Below are 20,900 nucleotides of genomic sequence, written 5' to 3'. Positions count from 1 at the left end.
GATGAGAGTGTCGTCATTGATGGGCTGCCTCCTGCACGGCCCCGACTGGGGATTGAGCCCGCAACCCTGCATGTGCCCTGACCTGGAATGGAACCTCGATCTCCTGGATCCTAGGTTGATGCTCAACCGCTGAGCCATGTCCGGCTGGGCAGAAAACCAAAGCTTTTAGATGGAGAGTGAGTATACTTTCTATAGAGGGAGATACTATCTCTGTCTTCCAAGGCTGTTCACTTTATGAACGTTCCTGAAAAGATAATTGGGAATAAAGGCGGTTAGCGCTTCTGCTCACAAATGTGCAGAAATATGAGAGACTGACAGAGAAATGTCTGCCAACAGGAGAATCTGTGATCAGATTACTCTACAGTGTGCAGGATGTCTCCTTGCTCTCTTCTAACCTCTCAACAAGCCTGAGTGGTGGGTGCACAGGGCTCATGAGTCCCCACTCAAGATGGAAACCTGAGGCTACATGATAAGAGTCTCTAGAGAGTAGCTGGGACAACTTGCCCTACATGGACTCACAATACAGATCAGCAGTTTGATGGGGACTCTCAGTGACTTCTACAATATAAAGAAAATGCAACACAGTCCAATGCAAGTTGGTAGGCCCAGAGGGATAGGCTGCTTCAGTTTGTGGCTCACTAAGCCTGTGTTTGCAAAGTCAGCCTCACAATCAACAAAAACTACTAGAACTAGTGGGTGAGTTTAGCAAGGTCTCAGAACACAAAGTCAATATACAAAAATCAGTGTATTTCTATGTACTGGCAGCACATAATTGGAAATGAAGTAAAATGTACAAGCAATTTCATTCATAATAGCATTAATAAACAAAATACAAATGGCGTGCAACAATTACGAAACATTGCTGAAATAAAAGAATAAATAAATGGAAAGATATGCCATAGTAATGGATTGGGAGACTCAATCTTATTAAAATGTCACTTCTCCCCAAGTTAATCTTTAGATTCAATGCAATCCTAATCAAATGTCCAACAAGATTTAAGAAAATACTAGCAGATTAATTCAAACTTATAGGAAAATCAAAAGACTTACAGTAGTCAAAATCATCTTGAAAAAGTTAGAAGACTTAGAGAGCCCAGAAAGAAACTCACACTTATAATCAATTGATATTTGACAAGGTGAGAAAGCAATCCAGTTGAGTAAAGGAAAGTCTTTTTTAACAAATGGTGCTTCACAACCAGAAAGCCATATGGAAAAAAACAACAACAAAAAAACCCAACCTTGACTCCTACCTCACATCTCACACAAAAATTAATTTGAAACAAACTGTAGTACACACATAATGTCCTTCATTTCTAAAATTTGGGACTGCTTTTCTTCTCTCAGCATAATTCCCAAGTTGTTGCATGTATCAATATTTTGTTCATTTTTATTGCTGCCAGAGGTTAGGGATGGGGGTGGGGAGGAGCAAAGGAGGCGGGGGTGGTTATAAAGGGCACCACAGAGGATCCTTGTCTTCAAGATTTTGACTGTGGTGGTGGATACATGAGCCTATACAGGTGATAAAATTTTATAGACCCTGATATGCGCGCGCGCGCACACACACACTCACTAAGATGGGTAAATTGTATTAACGTCAATGTCCTGGTTGTGATATCATACTACAGTTTTGCAAAATGTTACCATTGGGAGAAACTGAGCATAGTGCACAAAGAATTTGTGTGTATGTTATTCTTACAACTGTAAGAATCTACAATTATCTTAATAAAATTTTCAATTAGAAATGAATTTGAGATGGATCATAGGCCTATATGTAAATATTTAGTACTTCCTTCCATTGTAATTTTTAATAATTCCTTGTATTGTAACTTTTCTATAATTCCTGGAAGAAAATAAGGGGAGTATCTTCATGACCAGAGAGTAGACAGATTCTTTAGGAAAAGATTTCTTAGGGCAAAGAAAAAAATAAACGGAGAATTTAAAAGACTGATCAATTACACTTCATCAACATTTTAAAACTTCTGGTCATTAAAGCCATCCTGGTAACATCAAACTGGCAGGTGGGGGCGGAGTGTGCAGGATTCCACGTCGGATACTTCAGCACTGGGACTGGGAAGTCACGCTCATCCCTGCTCCCCTGACCCCTGACCCCTGACCCCTGACCTCGGAGGAGGAGTCGAGTGACTGTCTGGCTGTGAGGGGTGGAGTGGCCAAGGTGATGCCTGACTGGGAAGCCGCCTCCCAGCAGTGATCCTGCACTATGAAAAGGGAGCATAATACCTTCCCAGTGACTTTAACTGTCAAGACACTTTAAAAAACATTATCTCCACAGTATTCCCGAGAGGTAGGTATTATATTCTCCATCTGAAGTACAAGGACAGGAAGCCGAGGCTGAGGGAGCTTTAGTAGCCTAGGCCAGCTCCCCAGGCGCAGGGGTAGGTCCAGCATCCAGCCCCAGGCTGGCTGAGCCTCCCAGGCCGCTGCTCCCGCGGCCCCCCTCCGCGCAGTGCGCTGCCCTCACTCAGGGAAAAGGGAAACATGACAAGTGGAAGCCGCGGGGGTCAGCCCAGGCGAGGATGCAGGCTTACATTCTCATCGTCTAAGATGAAACCCTGGAAGTTACCTGGGCAAATACATAGCCTGCGTTGGTTCGTGATTTGCTCTTAAAGTGAGTGGGTTCATTCTCGCTGTATACAGCCACATCGCATCCGAAATGTTTTAATGAAGAAAATGCTGGGCCCTGTAGCGTGGCTCAGTGGTTGAAAATAGACCTGATCCAGGAGGTCAGGGTTCGATTCAGGTCAGGGCACAGGCCCAGGTGACTCTCATCATTGATGTTTCTATCTCTCTCTGCCTCTCCCTTCCTCCCTCTGAAATCAATAAAAACAAATTTTTTAAAATGTTTATAAAAAATAAAGAAAATGTTGGGGCGGGTGCAGGATGAGGGTCCATTGCGGGGACTCCACCGCCGGGAAGAAGACACTATAGAGGTGTGGGGCCCGTGGCTAGGCCCACCAGCTAACTGCTCCTCAAACCCTTGACCTGGGAGAGGTGTTGGGCATCAATTACAAATGGGGCAGCACAGGCCCGGAGCCCAGAGGCTCGCCCCAGGCCGCGGATGCAGAGTGGGCCCGGCCCCCACCCAGCAAGAGTGCCACCAGTTTCTGACTTAGTTTTTCCTGCAGGCGCACTAGGGGAGTAAAAGCAAAGCAAGGGCTCCAGGTGGAGACAGGGCTCTGGGTCATTCCCACCCTTGGTGCTGCCCCTGGCTACCTTCCCTGGAAACAAACCCCCTAAGACTTCAGGGTCCTGACCCCCAGACTGCCTCCCCAGCTGGGTGCCATTCCGTGTAGGATGACATATGACTCCAGTGGGGCTCACCAGAAACAACGGCCCCACCCTGAGGCTCCTAAGGCTTCCCCTAGAACAGACGTGCCTCAGGATTCACCTGAGGGATTCCGGCCAAGCTCCAGGAGCAGTGATGGGTCACAGGGCAACGTTAAGTTTGGCAGGGCTGTGCCCACTTAGAAAAGGTCACCCGAGGGGCAGGACAATCTTGAGCAGAATGCTGTGGTGGGCCTGCCAGCTCCAGTGCCACCTGCCCAAGTCACCCTGCTATGAACATTGATGTCACAAGGTAAGGGGATGTCCACCTGCCCAGTTTTCTCGGGTACTTCTCTCCCTAGAGACATCCCAGGTACAGAACACCTGCACATAAACCCCTGCTGATGTCACATAAAACTGCTGGCATTAAAACACCAACCAGAAACAGGTGGCAACCATGACCCCCGGTGCAGAAGCACCAGCTGGAAGGACCCAGGGTCCCAGGCTGCAAAAGCCCTGTGGTGGCTCTGCTAGCCTGGGATAAGGCCTCCTCAGGGTCAGAGTCTCCAGTCCCTCAGTTGCTCAGCACTGGCAGTCAGGACACTGCAGACAGGACACCCACAGGGGTTCACATCTGGCCTGCTGCTCCTGCAAGGCACTCGAACCCCTCACCACCAGTTCTCCCCTCTGCCACCACCCTGCTGGCTCCCAGGAGGACTCTGCTCTCTTCCTGCACTCAGCCTTACTGGTGGATTCAGGGCAGAGTCCACCCTTCCTTCACTCTAGGGCCAAAGGGCAGGCCCAAGGTTCCTCTGCTCCCTCACCCCCTCCTCCCCAGGGCTGCCTGGTGCCCAGTGCTGGCTGCATCTCCTGTTTTGAAAAACCTACCTTGGACTATCCTACAGTGAGGGGCTGGCCCAGCTCATCATTCTAGAACCATCCCACCCAAGCCTGACTGGCAAAACCAGGCTAGGACCCTGGGGTCCCAACTACTGAGGAAACCAGAACCCACCAGAACAGGATGGTGCGAGAGACCCTCAGCACAGCCCCACTTGGATAATGCCCAGATGCCTCGAGCCCATCCCAGCATGCACAAAGGTGGCACTCCAACCCCAGGCTCCAAGGCGTCCAGTTTCTTACAAGAAACATAGGTGGCTGCCCAGGAAGCTGTGCCCCCCCCCCCCCCCCCAGGGCATAGGCTCTGGTGCTCGGAGTAGGAACCCACTCTCCAGGGTCTCTGGCTGGAGCGAGCGAGGGAGCTGGGGGAGCAAGGGGCTCCCACACAAGGGGCTCCTTCAGGCACCAGGAAGGCAGCAAGTGAGTGCATGTAAGACATTAGGAGGGGGGATGAAAGCATTCTTGGTACATTCTTCCTAAAAACAAAGTAAAAAGTAAAATACGAAGAACAAAAAGAACAAAAATGTTCCAGGTGTCCAGTTTAGATCACAGAAGGGTTTCCCTTGAGTAAAACGCCACCTTGTGACAAGGAATGTGACTCGCAGGAGAAATAATAAGGTTTGTTTTTCCAATCTTTTAGACTCCAAAACAGAGTAGTAACCCTTAAAGTTAGAAGTTTTTGCATTAAACAAAGCAAAACTAACAAAAAAAGACCTCCCTTAGGGCCGGTCTAATTAAAACAGATGTCTTGGAAAAAGACACTCAAATCACTGACCCATATCATAAAATATGTAAAAGATGGAAATTTCATTAAATCAAGATGTAAAAAGCTGAAGTGACCCAAGGTGATCCATTTTGGGGAAAATTGAAGAGGTTCTGTATTGTCTAAACTGTACACTTATGAAAGTAAAGAGGATTATTATTAATAATTTCACAGGACAACAGGGTAAAATTGGGGTCCCAGGCAAATTAGGACACGTGGCTTCCCTAAATTTGTTCCTGTGGTTTAGTCTGGCAAAGATGTGGCCACATTTTATAGTAGAGACCATTTTTAGTAGAGACCAGGAAAGGGTGATAAATCTAACCCCTTCAAAAAGAATAAAATTTTTGAACTTTCTATGTGCTGGCAGGAGGAGCTTAGCATCTAGTTTGAATTTTATTTGGGGAACTAAGTTCAAAGGGAGATTTCAAACCACTCAAGAGCTTGAGTAACCACTACCTTGTGGCAACAAATGCTGCTTGCATCTAACAGACCCATTTTGCAATGCTGTGTCTCACAGGTGTCATTGCATGGATGTGCCAGTGTAATTATTCATTGACCTAATGAAGGACAGCTTGATTATTTCCAATTTTTTGCGATTATGAATAAAGCTTCTATAAACATTTACATGGAGTTTTGTGTACACATAAGTTTTGAAATCAACTAGGTAAAGATGTAGGAACATGACTGCTGGGTCATATGGTAAGACTATGTTTTGCTTTGTAGGAAACTGCCAAGCTGTCTTCCAAAGTGGTCATACCACCTTGCATTCCCACCAGCAATAAACGAGAGTACCTGCTGCTCTGTATCTTTACCAGCATTTAACACTGTCAGTCTGGGGGATATTAGACATTCTTATAGGTGTGTAGCAGTATCTCATTATTGTTTTAATTTGTAATTCCCTAATGACAAATGAGGTTGAGCATCTGTTTCATTTGTTTACTTTATATTGGTATCTTCTTTGGTGAAGTATGTGTTCAGATCTTTTGATCATCTTTAAATTGGGTTGTTTTCTTACTGTTGAGTTTTGTATATTCTGGATAAAAGTCCTTTATCAGATATGTGTTTTGCAAATATTTGCTCCTAGTCTGTGGTTTGTCTTTTGATTCTCTTAAGTCTTTTGCAGAGCACACATTTGTTTCTGTTTGTTTGTTTCCAGAGAGTGGAAGGGGGAGAGAGAGAGAGAGAGAGAGAGAGAGAGAGAGAGAGAGAGAGAGAGAGAGAGATCCATCCATGTGAGAGAGACACATCGACTGGTTACTTCCCACACCAGCCCTACCAGGGCCAGGGATTGAGCCTTCAACCGACTGAGGTACGTGCCCTTGGCGAGGATTGAACCTGGGACCCTTTAGTCTGTAGGCCAAACGGGTCAGGACAGAGCACGAGTTTTTAATTTTAATAAATTCCAACTTATAATTTTTTTTCTTTCATGGATCATACTTTTGGTGTTCTGTCTAAAAAGTCATTGCCAAACCCAAGGACCACCTAGATTTTCTCCTATGTTTTTTCCTAGAATTTTCATATTTTGGCATTTTACATTTATGTCTATGATCCATTTTGAGTTAATTTTTGTGAAAGGTCTAAGGTCTGTGTCCAGTTTTTTGGTTTTTTTTTAAATGGATGTCCAGTTATTCCAGCACCATTTTTAAAAAGACTTTCCTTCCTCCATTGACTTTCCTTTGTCCCTTTGCCATAGATGAGTTAACTACATTGGTATAGGTCTATATCTGGACTCTCTATTCTGTTCCATTGATCTATGTATCTATCCCTTCATTGATATCTGCTGTCTTGCTATTGTAGCTTTATAGTAAGCCTTGAAGTCTGGTAGTGTGAGTTTTCTAACTCTTATCCTTCTTCAGTATCACATTGGCTGTTCTGCATCTCTTATCTTTTCGTATAAACTCTAGAATCAGTTTTTTGATTTCCACAAAACACCTTGCTGAGATTTTGACTGAAATTGTGTTCAATCTATAATCATAATGGGAAGAATGGACATCTTAACAATATTGATTCTTCCTACCCACAAACATGGAACCTCTCTCCACTTATAAATCTTTTCCGTTTCTTTCATCAGCTGTTGTTGATTTCTACTTCAATTCTATTGTGGTCCGAGAACATACTCTGTATTATTGTTATTTTTTCAAATTTGTTAAGGTATGTTTTATGACCTAAACTGTGATCTAACTTGGTGACTGTTCCATGTGACTTGAAAAGAACCTGTAGTCTGCTGTGGTTGGATGAAGTATTGTGAATTAGATCAAGTTTATTGGTGCTAGAGTTCAGTGCAACTACATCCTTGCTAATTATCTGAAGTCTTCAATTATAATAGCGGGTTTATCTATTTTTCCTTGTAGTTCTATCAGGTTTGGCCTCATGTATTTTGATTCTCTGCTAAGTGCGTACACATTAAGTACTGTTATGCCTTCCTGGAGAACTGACCCCTTTAATATTAAGTAATGTCTTCTCTTTATCCCTGATACGTTTCCTGCTTTGCCTGAATTAATATAGCTATTTCCCAGTGTTCTTTTGATCAGTGTTAGCATGGCATAGCTTTCTTCACCCCTTTACTTTTAACTGATCCGTGTCTCTATATTTAAAGAGGACTTCTTACAGACAACACACAGTTGGGACTAATTTTTATCCACTGACAATCTCTGTCTTTTAATTTGTGTAGACTATTCACACCATGTTTGTAACTGTTTTTACTTGAATTTGTAATTTCGTATTCTTTGAAAGGGACTCCCTTAAAAACTGAAGTCACCCAGCCTGGCATGCATTAAGTAAAACTAAAAATAAAAAATAAAAAGTGGTGCACACCAGCCCTGGTGGGGCAGGAGGGCTGCAGGGATTCTTAGGTGCACCAGGTCTCTGCTTGGCGGGTCCAGATGCCCCAGATGCTGACCGACACTTGAGCCGGCGAGGGCGTTCATAGCCCGATTCTGCCGGCAGGGGGTGGGCCTCCCACCCGCCGGGGCTCCCGCCCGGGGTGGGCGTGGCTTACACGCGGGCAGGTCTATCACCTCCCGGACTTGGGGTTGGGTTGTGTTGCCATGACGACCGCTGGGTCGCTGGAGACCGGGCTGGAAACCTTCGCTGCGCTTTGGAAACTGTAACTATCGAGAGATCGTTCGCGGTGGCCCGACTTCCCAGGAGTACATTGAACAGTAGGAATAACTGTTCTCTGGTCCTTTTTTTCGCCCGAATTCTTCTGGCGCTCGGATGCCACTGCCCGGCTCCCCCGCTCGGGCCCCTGCGTGCGCCCCTGGGTGGGCCCCGCGGGCTGCAGGCTCCGCTCCCACTGTGGGGTGCTCAATGTGCGCCCGTGCATTTATTTGCTGCCACTTCCAGGGCGCGGGGGGCGGGGGAGGGGGAGGGGGAGGGGGTGCGCTTTGTCTAAAGTAGGTTCGCTGATCTGCGCAGCGCTTTGCTGTCCTGTGGCGAAGCTGGAGTGGGCCGGCCTGCGCCTGCAGTCCAGGGCTTCTGTCCTTGCGGAGCCATGGGCAGCAAGAGGAAGGACGCTGCCCTGCAGGTAAGCCTCTGGGGCGCTTACTTCCAGCGCCTGGTTGGGTTTGGAGGACGGTGTGCCCGGGAAGCGCAGTGTAGAAGTGATACCTGTTTGCCAGCCGTGCGTGACAGGCGGTGTTCTCAAACCTGAATACAGACCCCGGACTCCCGGTGATGACATTTTTTTGTGCACTTAAATACGAACACACACGACATTCGATGTAAGCTCTTTATGCTTATAGTGCTTATGCAGCCTTGAAACTCTAACATGAATTAAAATAAAACTACAAAACCAAGAAAACATTGATCAGTATAATTTGATGTGACATATATTTTGTCAAAATATAATTGCAGCTTGCTGCAAGAATATGATATAGATTCTTTTGAGTTTGGGCGTGCCTCTGTTACTGTGCTCTCCGGAGACCCAGTTCTCCAACACCTGCTCTAGTCAATCATTTGCTTACTCAACAAGTATATTTTGATATTTCATGTGCTGTGCATTTGTCATATAAAGTGCTTCACTTCACTTGCGCTTAGGACAAGTGAATCCATAAGGCAGCGTCTGTTCTTTTTTCCTGGTCCTGGACTATAAGTCGTGGGTGATTCTAAGGTGATTATAAAAACATGCAGGCATGGGCCGTGGAATTGGGAGGGAGTGCTTTGTCATAAGATCATCCGGATGATAATATGGGTGCATTTTAGAGCAAACTTTAAAATGTCTCATAGTCAACTCTGCCCATCAGGAACACTCTTCTGCTTCTCTGACACTCCAACCAACTAGTCCCAACCAATCTAACTAATTCCAAACAATCCAACCAGCTCTAACCAATTCCAACCAGTCCAACCAGCTCCAACTAATCCAACCAATTCCAACCAGCTCCAACCAATCCAAAGATGCAGAGCCTGACTGTAATCAGGAGGAAATACCAGACACAGCGAACCTGAGGAGGCTTCTACAAAATAACCAGGATTCAGTCTTTAAAAGTGTCAAGGTCAGGAAAATAAAAAACTAAAGCACCGATTCCAGATTGAAGGAGACTAAAGAGGGCACGTGATTCTGATTAGAACTTTTGCTATCAGGACTTATTGGGAGGATCGGTAAAACTTGAATGCAATCTAAGGATTAGATAGTAACCCTTGGACCACAGTCTAAGAATTTTGATGGCTGTATTGTGGTTACATAGGATAATGTATTCAGGAATAATGGGATATTAGGTTGGTGATTTATTTTCAAATAATTCAAGAAGAAAAAGTTCTTTATATTGTACCTGCAAATTTTCGGTAAGTTTGAAGCTGTTTCAAAATAAAAACATTATACACAAATGTAACTATTTATAAAGGTATAATATGCATTTCTCCTTGTATTTAATTTTTGACGTAAGCCAGAATACTTCGTATATAAGAGGAAAATGGTGAAGAAATGGCAATAAACTCAATTGTCAATCATTTTTTATGTGGATGTTCAAATACATTTAACAAAAGATGTGCAAAATGTATACTCCAGCTCCAACTAATTTCAGTCAATGGCTGAGAAAATTAAGGAAGATTTAATAAATAATGAGAAACATCATGTTCGTGGACTGGAAGACTCAAGGTTGTAAATAGTTCAATTGTTTCCTAAACTGATCCATAGAATCAATGCAATCTCAATTAAAATCTCTGCAGGAGTTTTTTCAGAAATTGTCAAGTTGGTCCTAAAATGTTTATGGAAATGCAAAGGACCTAGAAAAGCCAATGTAATCTTGAAAAAGAAAAAATATGGAGGCCTCACACTGCCTGATTCCAAGACTTACTGTAAAGCTACAGTAATGAGAGAAAGAGAGAGAATCTAGAGCAAATATACCAGTGTCTCCCCATCAGTGCCCTCGGTAATACAGTATTTGTTCCTCTTTGATGTTAGGTCAACATCAGCACTCAGGAGCTTTGGGAGGAAATGCTCAGTTCCAAAGGACTAACTGGTAATTTAAGATAATTGTTGAGATCCATCCTTTTAAAAATTGCTAAGTGACAGATTTACCATGAAGAGAAGAGCTGCAATGGCCACCATTTTCCTGTAACCTTGAGCTTCATGAATGAAGAACCAGGTATTTCTTTGTATATGTAGATCTGGCCTGAACATCTGTTGGTGAGTTCTGTTCAGGAAACTAGTCAGTACTGTTGGGTAACAGGCCTCGTGGTCAAGTGCAGGCAGAAGAGAGGTTCCCTCACACCCAACCCTGGCAGGCTGCACAGACTGGGGCCAAAGAAGACCGTGGTATCCAAGTGTCCACCTAGGTCTCTATCAGATTCACTTTCTAGGAGAACAGTGTTGACTTTATAAAGTAAGTAAAACTCTCCTTTACCCAAAGCAAGTCATTTGTAATTCATCAGGGGAAAGGTCAAAGCTGTGTTTATTGTCAAAGTAGCTTAGACTCGATTGTATGCTGACAGGTCACCCACAGTGGCTTCTTCCTTATAGAATAAATGGTTTTCAATCCAATTCAAATATTTATTGAGGCCACTCTGGGCTAGGTCTGAACATAGCCTGGAAAGCCCTTATGGTAAAGGGTCCATGTTAAGTAAAGGATTTCCCACCCTACTTTCTTCGTGATGTTTAGAATTCAGAACACTGAGTTGCTGAGGATGAGAGAGAGCTGTGTTTCCACGCTTGCTCATACTCTGATGGAATAATAAGCACCTATAGCCATTAATGTCCCTGCAAACAGACATCCGTCTGAGGGGGTAGCATGTGCGAGTGTGACTCTTGCCTGACATGGTGGAGCCGGTGCTCACCGAGCCTCCCGCTTCTCGGTTCCGTGCAGTTGTCGATGTCTATCAGGGCTGGTGCGGGCCCTGCAAGCCCGTGGTGAGCCTCTTCCAGAAGATGAGGATCATGGTTGGCCTGGACCTGCTGCACTTTGCACTGGTGAGAGCCTGTCGGCAGAATGTCACACACATAGTAAGGAGAATTAAACGCTTACAAGCAGGAACAGGAAGTGTGAGCTCCCGTATTCGTATCATTGAAAAGGCACCCGCTGTGGGCTTCTTATCAGTCATGATGCTTCCCCGTTTCTCTGGGGATGACGGCCCCCCACCCGCCCCTCACTGAGAGTCACTGGGCTCAGCCAGTCCGCATGCCGCCTGCGGGGACGGAATACGTGTCACTCCACCGGGTGAGCTCCCTCTTGGCTGACAAACACTGTGAGCTCTGGAGTTTCACTTTCAGAGCGCAGGCTTTCAAGATTTCCATCCTCTGCTTCATAAAGGGGAACTTCCTGCAAACGTTTACTTGGATGACTGTATGGAAATGGGAATAAACTCCAGAGAAGTGTGCAGGAGGCACTCGTGGGTTGAGGTTCATAGACTGAACACGGGAGACAGTGTGCTTTACCCTGAGCCCTCAGCAGGTGTAACTAAAGGCCTTTGCGCGCCTCCCTCCCTGGGCAGTGGGTCTGGACGCGCGTGCGGGGCGTGCGGGGTGAGCCTGGACAGGGCCGCCGTGCCCACGGGCAGGTTTCTCAGGCTCCGCGGGCAGTCGGAGGACCTCCCACCTCTGAGGTCGCCAGTCGTGGCAGCAGCAGGATTTAGACAGCAAGCTTCCTCGTGCTGGAGGAGTAGCCGGGTGGAGAGCAGGAGAAACCGTTGTTTCCCCTCGTTTTATTCCTCCAAAAGGTTTACTGCCAACAGTTTTTGCCAATATGTTCACAGGGCAGTTGCTACGATTCTGATGAAAAAACTACAGGAGAAGCATGAAAGCGAGTCAGGGCTTCACCTGCGGAGGGCAGTCAGGGTGTGTGTGTGTGTGATGTGTGGTGTGTGTGTGATATGTGAGTGTGTGTGATATGTGGTATGGTGTGTGTATATGTGTGTGATACATGGTATGGTGTATTATGTGTGGCGTGGTATGGTGTGTGTGTGTGATATGTGGTGTGTGTGATATATGTGAGTGTGTGATATGTGGTATGGTGTGGTGTATGTGTGGTGTCTGTATGAGTTATGTGGTATGTATGTGTGATATATGATGTGGTATGTGTGTGTGATATATGATGTGGTATGTGTGTGTGATATATGATGTGGTATGTGTGTGTGATGTGTGTGTGATATGTGGTATGGTGTGTGTATTTGTGTGTGATACATGGTATGGTGTATTATGTATGGTGTGTGTGTGTGATATGTGAGTGTGTGTGATATGTGGTATGGTGTGTGTATATGTGTGTGATACATGGTATGGTGTATTATGTGTGGCGTGGTATGGTGTGTGTGTGTGTGATATGTGGTGTGTGTGATATATGTGAGTGTGTGATATGTGGTATGGTGTGGTGTATGTGTGGTGTCTGTATGAGTTATGTGGTATGTATGTGTGATATATGATGTGGTGTGTGTGTGTGATATATGATGTGGTATGTGTGTGTGATGTGTGTGTGATATGTGGTATGGTGTGTGTATTTGTGTGTGATACATGGTATGGTGTATTATGTATGGTGTGTGTGTGTGATATGTGTGTGTGATATGTGGTGTAGTGTGTGTGATACATGGTATGGTGTGTAATATGTGGTATGGGGGGGTGTGTGATATGTGGTGTGTGTGTGGACTGTCCTGCGTGGTTCTCCTGCCATCAAGCCTCTGTTCCTGCTGTGCCCAGGGTCCTGCTCACAGCTTGTTTTCTTTAGGCGGAGGCAGACTGTCTTGACGCCCTCGAAAAATATCGCGGGAGGTGTGAGCCGACCTTTCTATTTTATGCAGTAAGTACATTTTCAGAACCAGGGCTATTTGATGGTTGCAGATCATTAGAGCTCAGATAGACGAGTCTCACTGGCATTAATTCTCGCTGGGAGTCACCAAGGGGCCACACTGATCCAAATAAGTGATGTGGTTTTCTCCTTGACTGCCTTTTTAAATTTTGGCTGAGGACAATGTCCTTCAGTTATGGTAATGCAGGCCCCAACTAGCATGGTGGCTCTAGGGCACTGCTCACTGGCCAGCAGGGAGGGGTGGATGACAGCTCCTGGGCCACTCTGAGCTGGGGCAGCCTTTCTGTCGGGCTGGACAGGGGAAAGAGAAGAGGTCACTAACGTGCTGCTTTGGGCTCATGAACACTCCTGACTGAGACTTCACCCCCAGAGCACGAGTTTCAAGCTTTCTGCCCTCCCCTCCGCAGAGGGGAACTTAAAGCAACACAAATACTCCTCTGTGGGGTGGACATGCTTTGCATTCACCTTTATTTAATCATAAAATGTGGAGGTCATTTACAGAAAGGCAGCAATGAGAGGGACTGTTGAGGAAAGTCAAGTGGTGCAGTGCTTTGAAGATAATTCAGAAGTCTTTGGGTGTGACATCCATGCTCCACACCCTTAGGGCCCACTGTCACACCTGGCTTCCTAGTACGTCACCTGCCAGGCCCTGAAGGCAACTGATAGATATCTTCCTCCTGACCCAGTCCAGCTCCCTCATCACACACCAGGGAAATGGATCTATGCCCCAGGCCTCCTGTTGGCCAGGCCAGGGTTGTTTAGTTTGGAAGCCTTTGGGCCCCTTCCCTCAGCACTGCAAGTAATACAGATCAGGAGCTTAGGGTAAAACACTGTTTGAGCCTTGAGTAGGGAGACTGAAGCTATATGATGAAACATGGGGGGGGGGGGGGAGGAGAAGTGGTGGGATGGAGCTGAGATGAACGCGCCCCCAGCCAAACTGACACGGGGCGCATTCACAGAAAGGGATCATTACCACACGGGTCTGCCTGCTTGAGCCCAGAGTGAGCAAAGCATCATCACGATCAGCTGTGTTGGGACATGTACCTGGCGGGCAGGCAGCCTCACAGGTTCTTACCCGGTGGTGGTCCACTGGGGGGTGGATGGAAATAGAGGAGGACCCACTCTGCGTGAATGTCTCCCTCCCCAGATCACTCCTTTGCGAGTCGTATGCATAGAGACTGCTGAACAAGTGAAAGCAGGAAACTCAGGCTCACCCCAAACACCACCTCCACTGGGAAGTGTCCCTGACTGCTCAGATGGAGTTGGGAATCGAGTCTTGCTTCGAATCCCAAGCATCTTGTACATCCCCTATTAAAGCAGCGAACTTATTCTATTATAATTGTTTGATGGTCACCTTTCTGCCCCCACTCGGCTCCCCACTCACTGAGAGCACCACTATGTCTTTCCATGTTCAGTGTTCACTGACTTTGCCTCAGTCTCGGTGCTAGGCACCGAGTGCCTAATAAGTGCTTAATAGATATTTGTTGAGTGAATGAGCCATGAAGAGGCAACTCACACCCTAGTGTGCCCTGTCCCTCCCGTAGCTAACTCCCTGTTGCCCTGAAGGAAATTCAGAAAGGAGGGGCCTGGGGTAGAAGGCAGAGAAGTGGATGGAGGCTGTGGGCCTAGGATCCATGGACCTTGACCTTGACCTTGGGCACACTCCTAAACAAAGCGCTTGGACACTCGCTGGCTCTTGAAGAGCTTAGTACCTGGGAAGAGGGCTTCATGTGGTTTGAGCAGCACATTTGTCCTGTTCCAGGGAGGAAAACTGGTGGCTGTGGTTAGAGGAGCAAATGCCCCGCTGCTGCAGAAAACCATCCTAGACCAGCTGGAGGCCGAAAGGAAGGTGCTGGCTGAAGGCAGAGAACGGAAAGCGGTAAGGAGGCCCCTTCTGCAAACCACAGACTCGGGGCTGCTTGAGGCCAGCCATTCCCCCCCTGCCCCACTAACTTTCCTGGGCCTCTCAGCTGGAAGCCTCATTAAATGCCCGCCGAGTCCTCACAGAGCTCAGGGGAGAGCGTCATGCCCACGATGATGTGTGCATTTTATAATCCTCACCTGAGGATATTTTTTTCCATTTTTCATTGCTTTTCAGAGAGAGTGGAGGAGAGAAGAGAGAGTGAGAGAGAGAGAGAAACATCGATGTGAGAGAGACACATCAACTGGTTGCCTCCCCTACACGCGCCTGACCAGGGCTGGGGATCAAGCCTGCAACCGAGGTGCATGCCCTTGGCCGGAATCGAACCTGGGACCCTTCAGTCTAGAGGCCGGTGCTCTAACCACTGAGCAAACTGGCCAGGGCCGATGCATGCATTTTGAAGCCTTCTTTTAAAAAGCCGTTCCCTTCGTCCAGAATGCTTTAACTTCTTTTATTCATTTCCCTTTCCTCTCCCCCTTCGACTTGTCAGAGGGGTTTCTGGGTCACTGGCAATGAATTCAGAAATGAAAATAAGCAAGTATGGAATCGAGAAGTGGGTAGGAGTCCGGCCTCAGGGTGAAATTTCTCCTGGTGACCTGCTGCCCTCACCTCACATTCCTGAAAGTTTTTCTTGTGCTCCCGGAGGGCTCCGTCTTGAATTTAGAAATTAGGCTCTGTCAGGACCATGAGAAATAGGGTCACAGCTTATAGTTCTGATACATTAATTCCATGATAACATAGACTGAGTTTTTCATAAATAATTGGCTGCCTTTGAAAAACAGCACACCCTAGATGGAGAGAAGTATTTCCTGGTGCTTTGAGCACCTACCAAAGGAGCCTTAATGTTCAGTGCTCATTGTTCAAGTTCTCATGTTCAATTTCAAGTGGCAAAGCTCTGTTTTTACAGAATGGATTAGAATCAAATCATACTTTTCCCCACAGGAAACTGGCAATTTTCCCGCAAGAAAGACAATCACCAGTGCTGGTGCCTCCTCCAGGGAAAATGAGCTCTCTGCACTACTTCCTTGCGCCGTGTAGGCAATCGCTTAATATTTACCTGCATTTCAATTCTTCCTTTGTCTTCTTGCCAACTCTGTACTTGTACTCGATGCCTGTGAAAACAGGCAGAACGTAAACCCTATGATCAGCACGGATTTCTTTGTCTTCACTCCCCCCCCATCCCGCACCATCCCGCATCTACTCAGAAGGGTCTCCTGCTTCCCATGACTGATCCTCTTGACCCCCTTTTTTGCTCTGTAGTTTGAACCTTTATTTGGGGGGTTTCTGCAGGCATTTGAAGGTTTTGTGGTAATTTAAATGAGCTAACCACTTCTGTTCATGACCAATTTGTACCAGATCAAAGATGAGGCTCTTTCCGAGGAAGAGGAACGCCTCTCCCACGAAAGGGACCGCGGTGAAGACGAGGGTGCGGGTGAGCACAGTGCCAGCGGGCAAGGCAAGGGCAAAGCGGACTCCGAGCTGATGGGTTTAAAAGAATACGCGAGGAGTCAGTTTATGAAGCAATCTGAGCTCTGGGAAGGTTAACCAGAAAACACTTTGTCTCCAGTCACCTGACTTCCAACGTCCTGTCCGATCTCCCTTCTGTCCTTTAATGGCCTGGCCTCTCCGTCACTTTTCACGGCTTTTCCGATCCTGTTCAACTATAACAGGTGTGACTTTTATGGCAATTCCCGGGCCTTAGGAAAAGCTCCATTTAATAAAGTAGAGGAAAGTGACACTAATACTGTCAAGTAACGCTGCTGGTGTTTCCTCAGTCCTTATTTGAGCTAAAAAGCACAAGTTTCTTTATTTTTGCCTTTTTTACTGAAGTGTCAGAAAGTCGGCAGCACTGAACACCGTCCCTCCCCAGGCCCTACACCCTCCCTTAGTCCCCAAGTGCCAGCTCAGGATCCCACACGGCTGGGGCGCCGTCTTCCCGAACCTCCCCCCTGAGGGGAGCACCTGGGCCCCACAGTGCGCAGAGAAGCCAGGGGTTAGCGAGGCCGAGGCTGGGCGGAGGGAGGGTCCTGGACACCAGGGGGAGCAGGACGAAGCTCAGGGACGCAGCTGGACCGAGAAGGAAGACTTTCATCATCGCCTGAAGTAGAAAGGCTGTTTATTTGTGTGGGGGTAGTGACAACTGTTGGAGTTGGGTTCCATCTAACAAGGAAAGGGGCCCAGTTTAGGAGAGCAAGACAGTTCAAGTGTGAAGGGAAAAGTCATCGATTTAGCTTCTGTAGGAAACATTGGTTGCCTCCTTCTTGGATTTTCTCCTGTGTCTGCCCTCTCCCATTATTGCCTCTCACCTGCTGACCTGGCCTCTGTGCCCGCTCCCCCCTGAACTGCTCCTCACTGGGGCACCACTGACCTTCTTGGTACCAAATCCAAGGGACCCTTTCCAGTCAGATCCTACAGTATCTTTCTGCAGACTTGGATGACGTTTATAATGTCTTCCTTCTCAAAACCCTCTTCTCTCTTGGTTTCTGAGCTGTCACGACCTTCTCGTTTCCCCTCTATGTCTCTGGCCGCTCCTCAGCCCCCTCTTCACTGCTTTCTTTTCATCTGCTCCCTTTTCAAGCTGGAGTCCTCCAGGCCCCTGTTCTGGCCAGTTCTCTTCTCACCGTAGATCTCTAAGCTGACCTCACTCACTGATCAATTTATCAGCACATTTACTGTAAGAGTCCCTTAAAGTCTAAGTGCTCATGTTGTAAGTGGTACTCACAGGAAAATTAACAGAGTCATTGCTTAAAATAATTCACACCTTGACAGTACTCGTTTCTGAGATTTTCAGATATTGTCAAGTTTCACTGCAACACAACTGATGTAGAAGTTGAGAACAGAAAATAGGCCAGGGTGATAGAGAGTCTGTGGACAGTGGAGGTTGCTCCCCAAGTCCAGGTTTGTACAAACAGGAGTACCACAGGGATGGATTCATGGACTGGACACAGGGCTCCCACAGCTCCTGCGGGCCTGAGCAGAGGACTGTGATTATGTGGCATCTCCCTCTGCGCTGCAGCTGATTGGACCTCTATGGACACTGACCAAAGGACAGCCAGTCGGTAGACTGGTCAGTGAGCTATGACTGGTGCCTTGGCTCTGAAAGCCGAGCTGGCCTATTTGATCTTTTCTCCGGAGAATTTGAACTGAGACAGAGAAGACTGGAGTTGTAGCTTGGTCATATGAGCTGGTGCTGAAAGGTCATGTAGGCTCAGGGCCTAGGGTGGCCCTCCTTGGCTACATGCCAGGAAAGTTAAAAAGAAGCACTGGCAAAGGAGCCAGCAGAGTGAGAGCAGAACACAAGCAGTCAGCAGTTAGAGGTCACGAATCATGAGAGGGTGACAGGAAGGAACGGGAGTAGCCAGGCCTGTGCTGCTTCTGCTCCAGCTCCCCCTTGCTCCCCCTGCAGGCCTCCTCTCCCAGCTATTTCTGGGTTTCAGTTCCTGGGTAGTCTGTGATCTCCTTCCCACCCCTCCTTTCTCCCATCCTCTACTCCCTCCCTCCCTCCCTCCCTCCCTCCCTCCCTCCCTCCCTCCCTCCCTCCCTCCCTCCCAGGTTTGTGCGTCTTGCATGTCTCTGTCCCTAGCAGCCAGGTTGAGGTTGAGGTCTGGAGACAGACCTGTGCTCCCACTAGAGTCCAGGTCTGCAGGGGCACAGCCAGGAGGCCAGGGGAGGGAACCTTGAGAGCTGTGTGCAGAGGCTGTGGGGTTTTTGCTAATGGCTTCCCGAGAGCCTTAAAGATGGGTGCTGTGAGCCCCGCATCTGACTGCACCATTCTTGGCTTATTACAGTTTTATCAGCGAAGACCTGTACCTTGGCGATCATTAAACCAGATGCAGTGGTCCATGGAAAGACTGATGAGATTATCATGAAGGTAAGAGAGACAACACTTGCCCCATGGACTGTGCTTGAGTCTCCTCTGGTGGGAAAACAGGGTGGGGCATCCTGCAGCAGTGTCCTTCTTAGTGGGGAAAGAAAGCTTTTAAGGGGCTTGAACCAAAATTCCATTTAAGTAAGTTAAAAATTTTAAATCTAATCAGGGAAAGATATGATGAAGATGAGGGTTTCCACTGCTTTTAATGTTGCCTTTTCTATTATCTTTTACTTCTTAATACATTTAAATGTGAATTTGGGCTTGATTTACCCTTTCAGAATATGTGTATATATATTCTACAGATCCAGGAAGCTGGGTTTGACATTTTAACACGTGAAGAGAGAACCATGACAGAAGCAGAAATGCGACTCTTCTACCAACACAGAGCTGGAGAGGTCAGCTCATCCATTTTCATGTGTCCAACCCGCTCTCACTTCTTTCTCTCTCAAGTATATTTATAGGTTGATATTAGTTTGGGAGCAAATAGAGTATTATGCAGAACGCAAATATGAACAGCAAGTGGGCTGGGAGTTGGCTCGCAGAGTAATGACTACAGGCTGCATCAGGCGAAAGTTCTTTGGTTGCAAGGAAGAGATTTTGATTCTACCTTAAGTAATGACATAAGGGATTTATTGAAATGATTCTCCATAACTCCCAGAACCGAGGAAAGAGTTGAACAAGAAGGTATTAAGGAGAAAAACCAAGACAGTTAGTTGTAGGGAATGTCAGGAGCAGAACCTCACGGACAGTCATTTTAGGTGCTGCCGTTGGGGAACTCAGGTTCGGCCAGCCCCGGCTGCATCTGCTTGGCTCATGTACTTGGGAGGGAGGGTCTGGCTGGCCTAGCTTGGGTCACAGCCCACCCTCTCAGGGGAGGTCTGTGTGTATGGAGCTGAGGGGCGTGGATAGGCTTTATGGTTGTCAGCAGACTGGGACCAAGCGATGGGGGAGGGGCTGTTTCCCAAAGGAAGACCAGAGAGCTGTTACTTGAAGAAGGGGGGAGGATTGCAAGGTACTGCAATAAATAAATTAATTAAATACACAACTCTACCCACCCCTTGGCTACCCAGCATCCACATGATTTCCATATATGTGGTCTTTTAAATGCTCCTACCTAATTTATTATAATCTCATGTTCAACCCCAAATGAGTCAACTCAAAGGCTCATCTTCCTGCCTTTAGCTTATACCTGGTTTCTCTGGGTGTGATGGGGTATCACCCCCCCCCCAGGGGCCCTTCACCCTGGTGGCCAGGCTGGTGGCCAGGCTGCTCACTGACCCCTCCCATCCTGTGGGTGGGATGGACCCCGCCGACCCTCTGTAGACCCAGGGTCCCTGCCCTGGGTCCCTGTTTCCCCTCGCTTTTCCAGGAGGCATTTGAGAAGCTGGTACATCACATGTGCAGTGGACCGAGCCACCTCCTGATCCTCACCAGGACTGAGGACACTGAGGACGTTGTCACTGCCTGGCGAACCCTCATGGGACCCTGTGACCCTAACGTGGCAAGGAGGGAGCAGCCTGACAGGTGATAGCACTAGCCGGGTCCTTTCATCCATCTCAGAACCTGCATCCAGGGAAGCCGAGAGCCCTGCCTGATGCTCAGCCCAGAATCATGGGCCCTCTGACGGCCATGCACCCCTTCCTTGTATGTTTGGGGAGACCCTCACCTCCTCACCCTCTGATCCGCTCCCCAGCTCTTCGCAGAGTGCTTCCTGTGATCTGCCTCCTCTGCCCTCCTCTGAAGGCTGCTGTTGGACCCAGTCCTCACTGTTCTCTCTGTAGCCAGAGGGTCCCACAGTGTGGTCCCAGGACCAACTGCAACACTCACCCAAAAAATCCAGATTCCAGGACCCCACCCAGGCCTGCCAAGTCGGAGACTCTGGGTGGGGCCTATGCATTGTAGACTCAGCCCCCTCCCCTCCACTCCCTACCCTGG

General features: G+C 47.5%; 1 protein-coding gene across 1 annotated transcript; it reads left to right on the top strand.

Moving 5' to 3' along the window:
• Window positions 1–7,975: 7,975 nt before the first annotated feature.
• NME9 (NME/NM23 family member 9) lies at window positions 7,976–20,493 on the top strand. The gene is made up of 10 exons (XM_087824954.1): window positions 7,976–8,103; window positions 8,360–8,468; window positions 10,344–10,401; window positions 11,245–11,348; window positions 13,093–13,164; window positions 14,936–15,052; window positions 16,451–16,526; window positions 18,883–18,965; window positions 19,268–19,360; window positions 20,335–20,493. The coding sequence occupies exons 2-10, from the start codon at window positions 8,436–8,438 to the stop codon at window positions 20,491–20,493; spliced, it is 795 nt and encodes a 264-aa protein (XP_087681080.1). The 5' UTR covers window positions 7,976–8,103; window positions 8,360–8,435.
• The last annotated feature ends 407 nt before the right edge of the window (window positions 20,494–20,900 follow it).

The sequence above is a fragment of the Miniopterus natalensis genome, chromosome 15 (genome assembly GCF_054644295.1).
Source record: "Miniopterus natalensis isolate mMinNat1 chromosome 15, mMinNat1.hap1, whole genome shotgun sequence".
Taxonomy (NCBI): domain Eukaryota; kingdom Metazoa; phylum Chordata; class Mammalia; order Chiroptera; family Miniopteridae; genus Miniopterus; species Miniopterus natalensis.
This window is presented reverse-complemented; position numbering and strand designations above follow the sequence as displayed.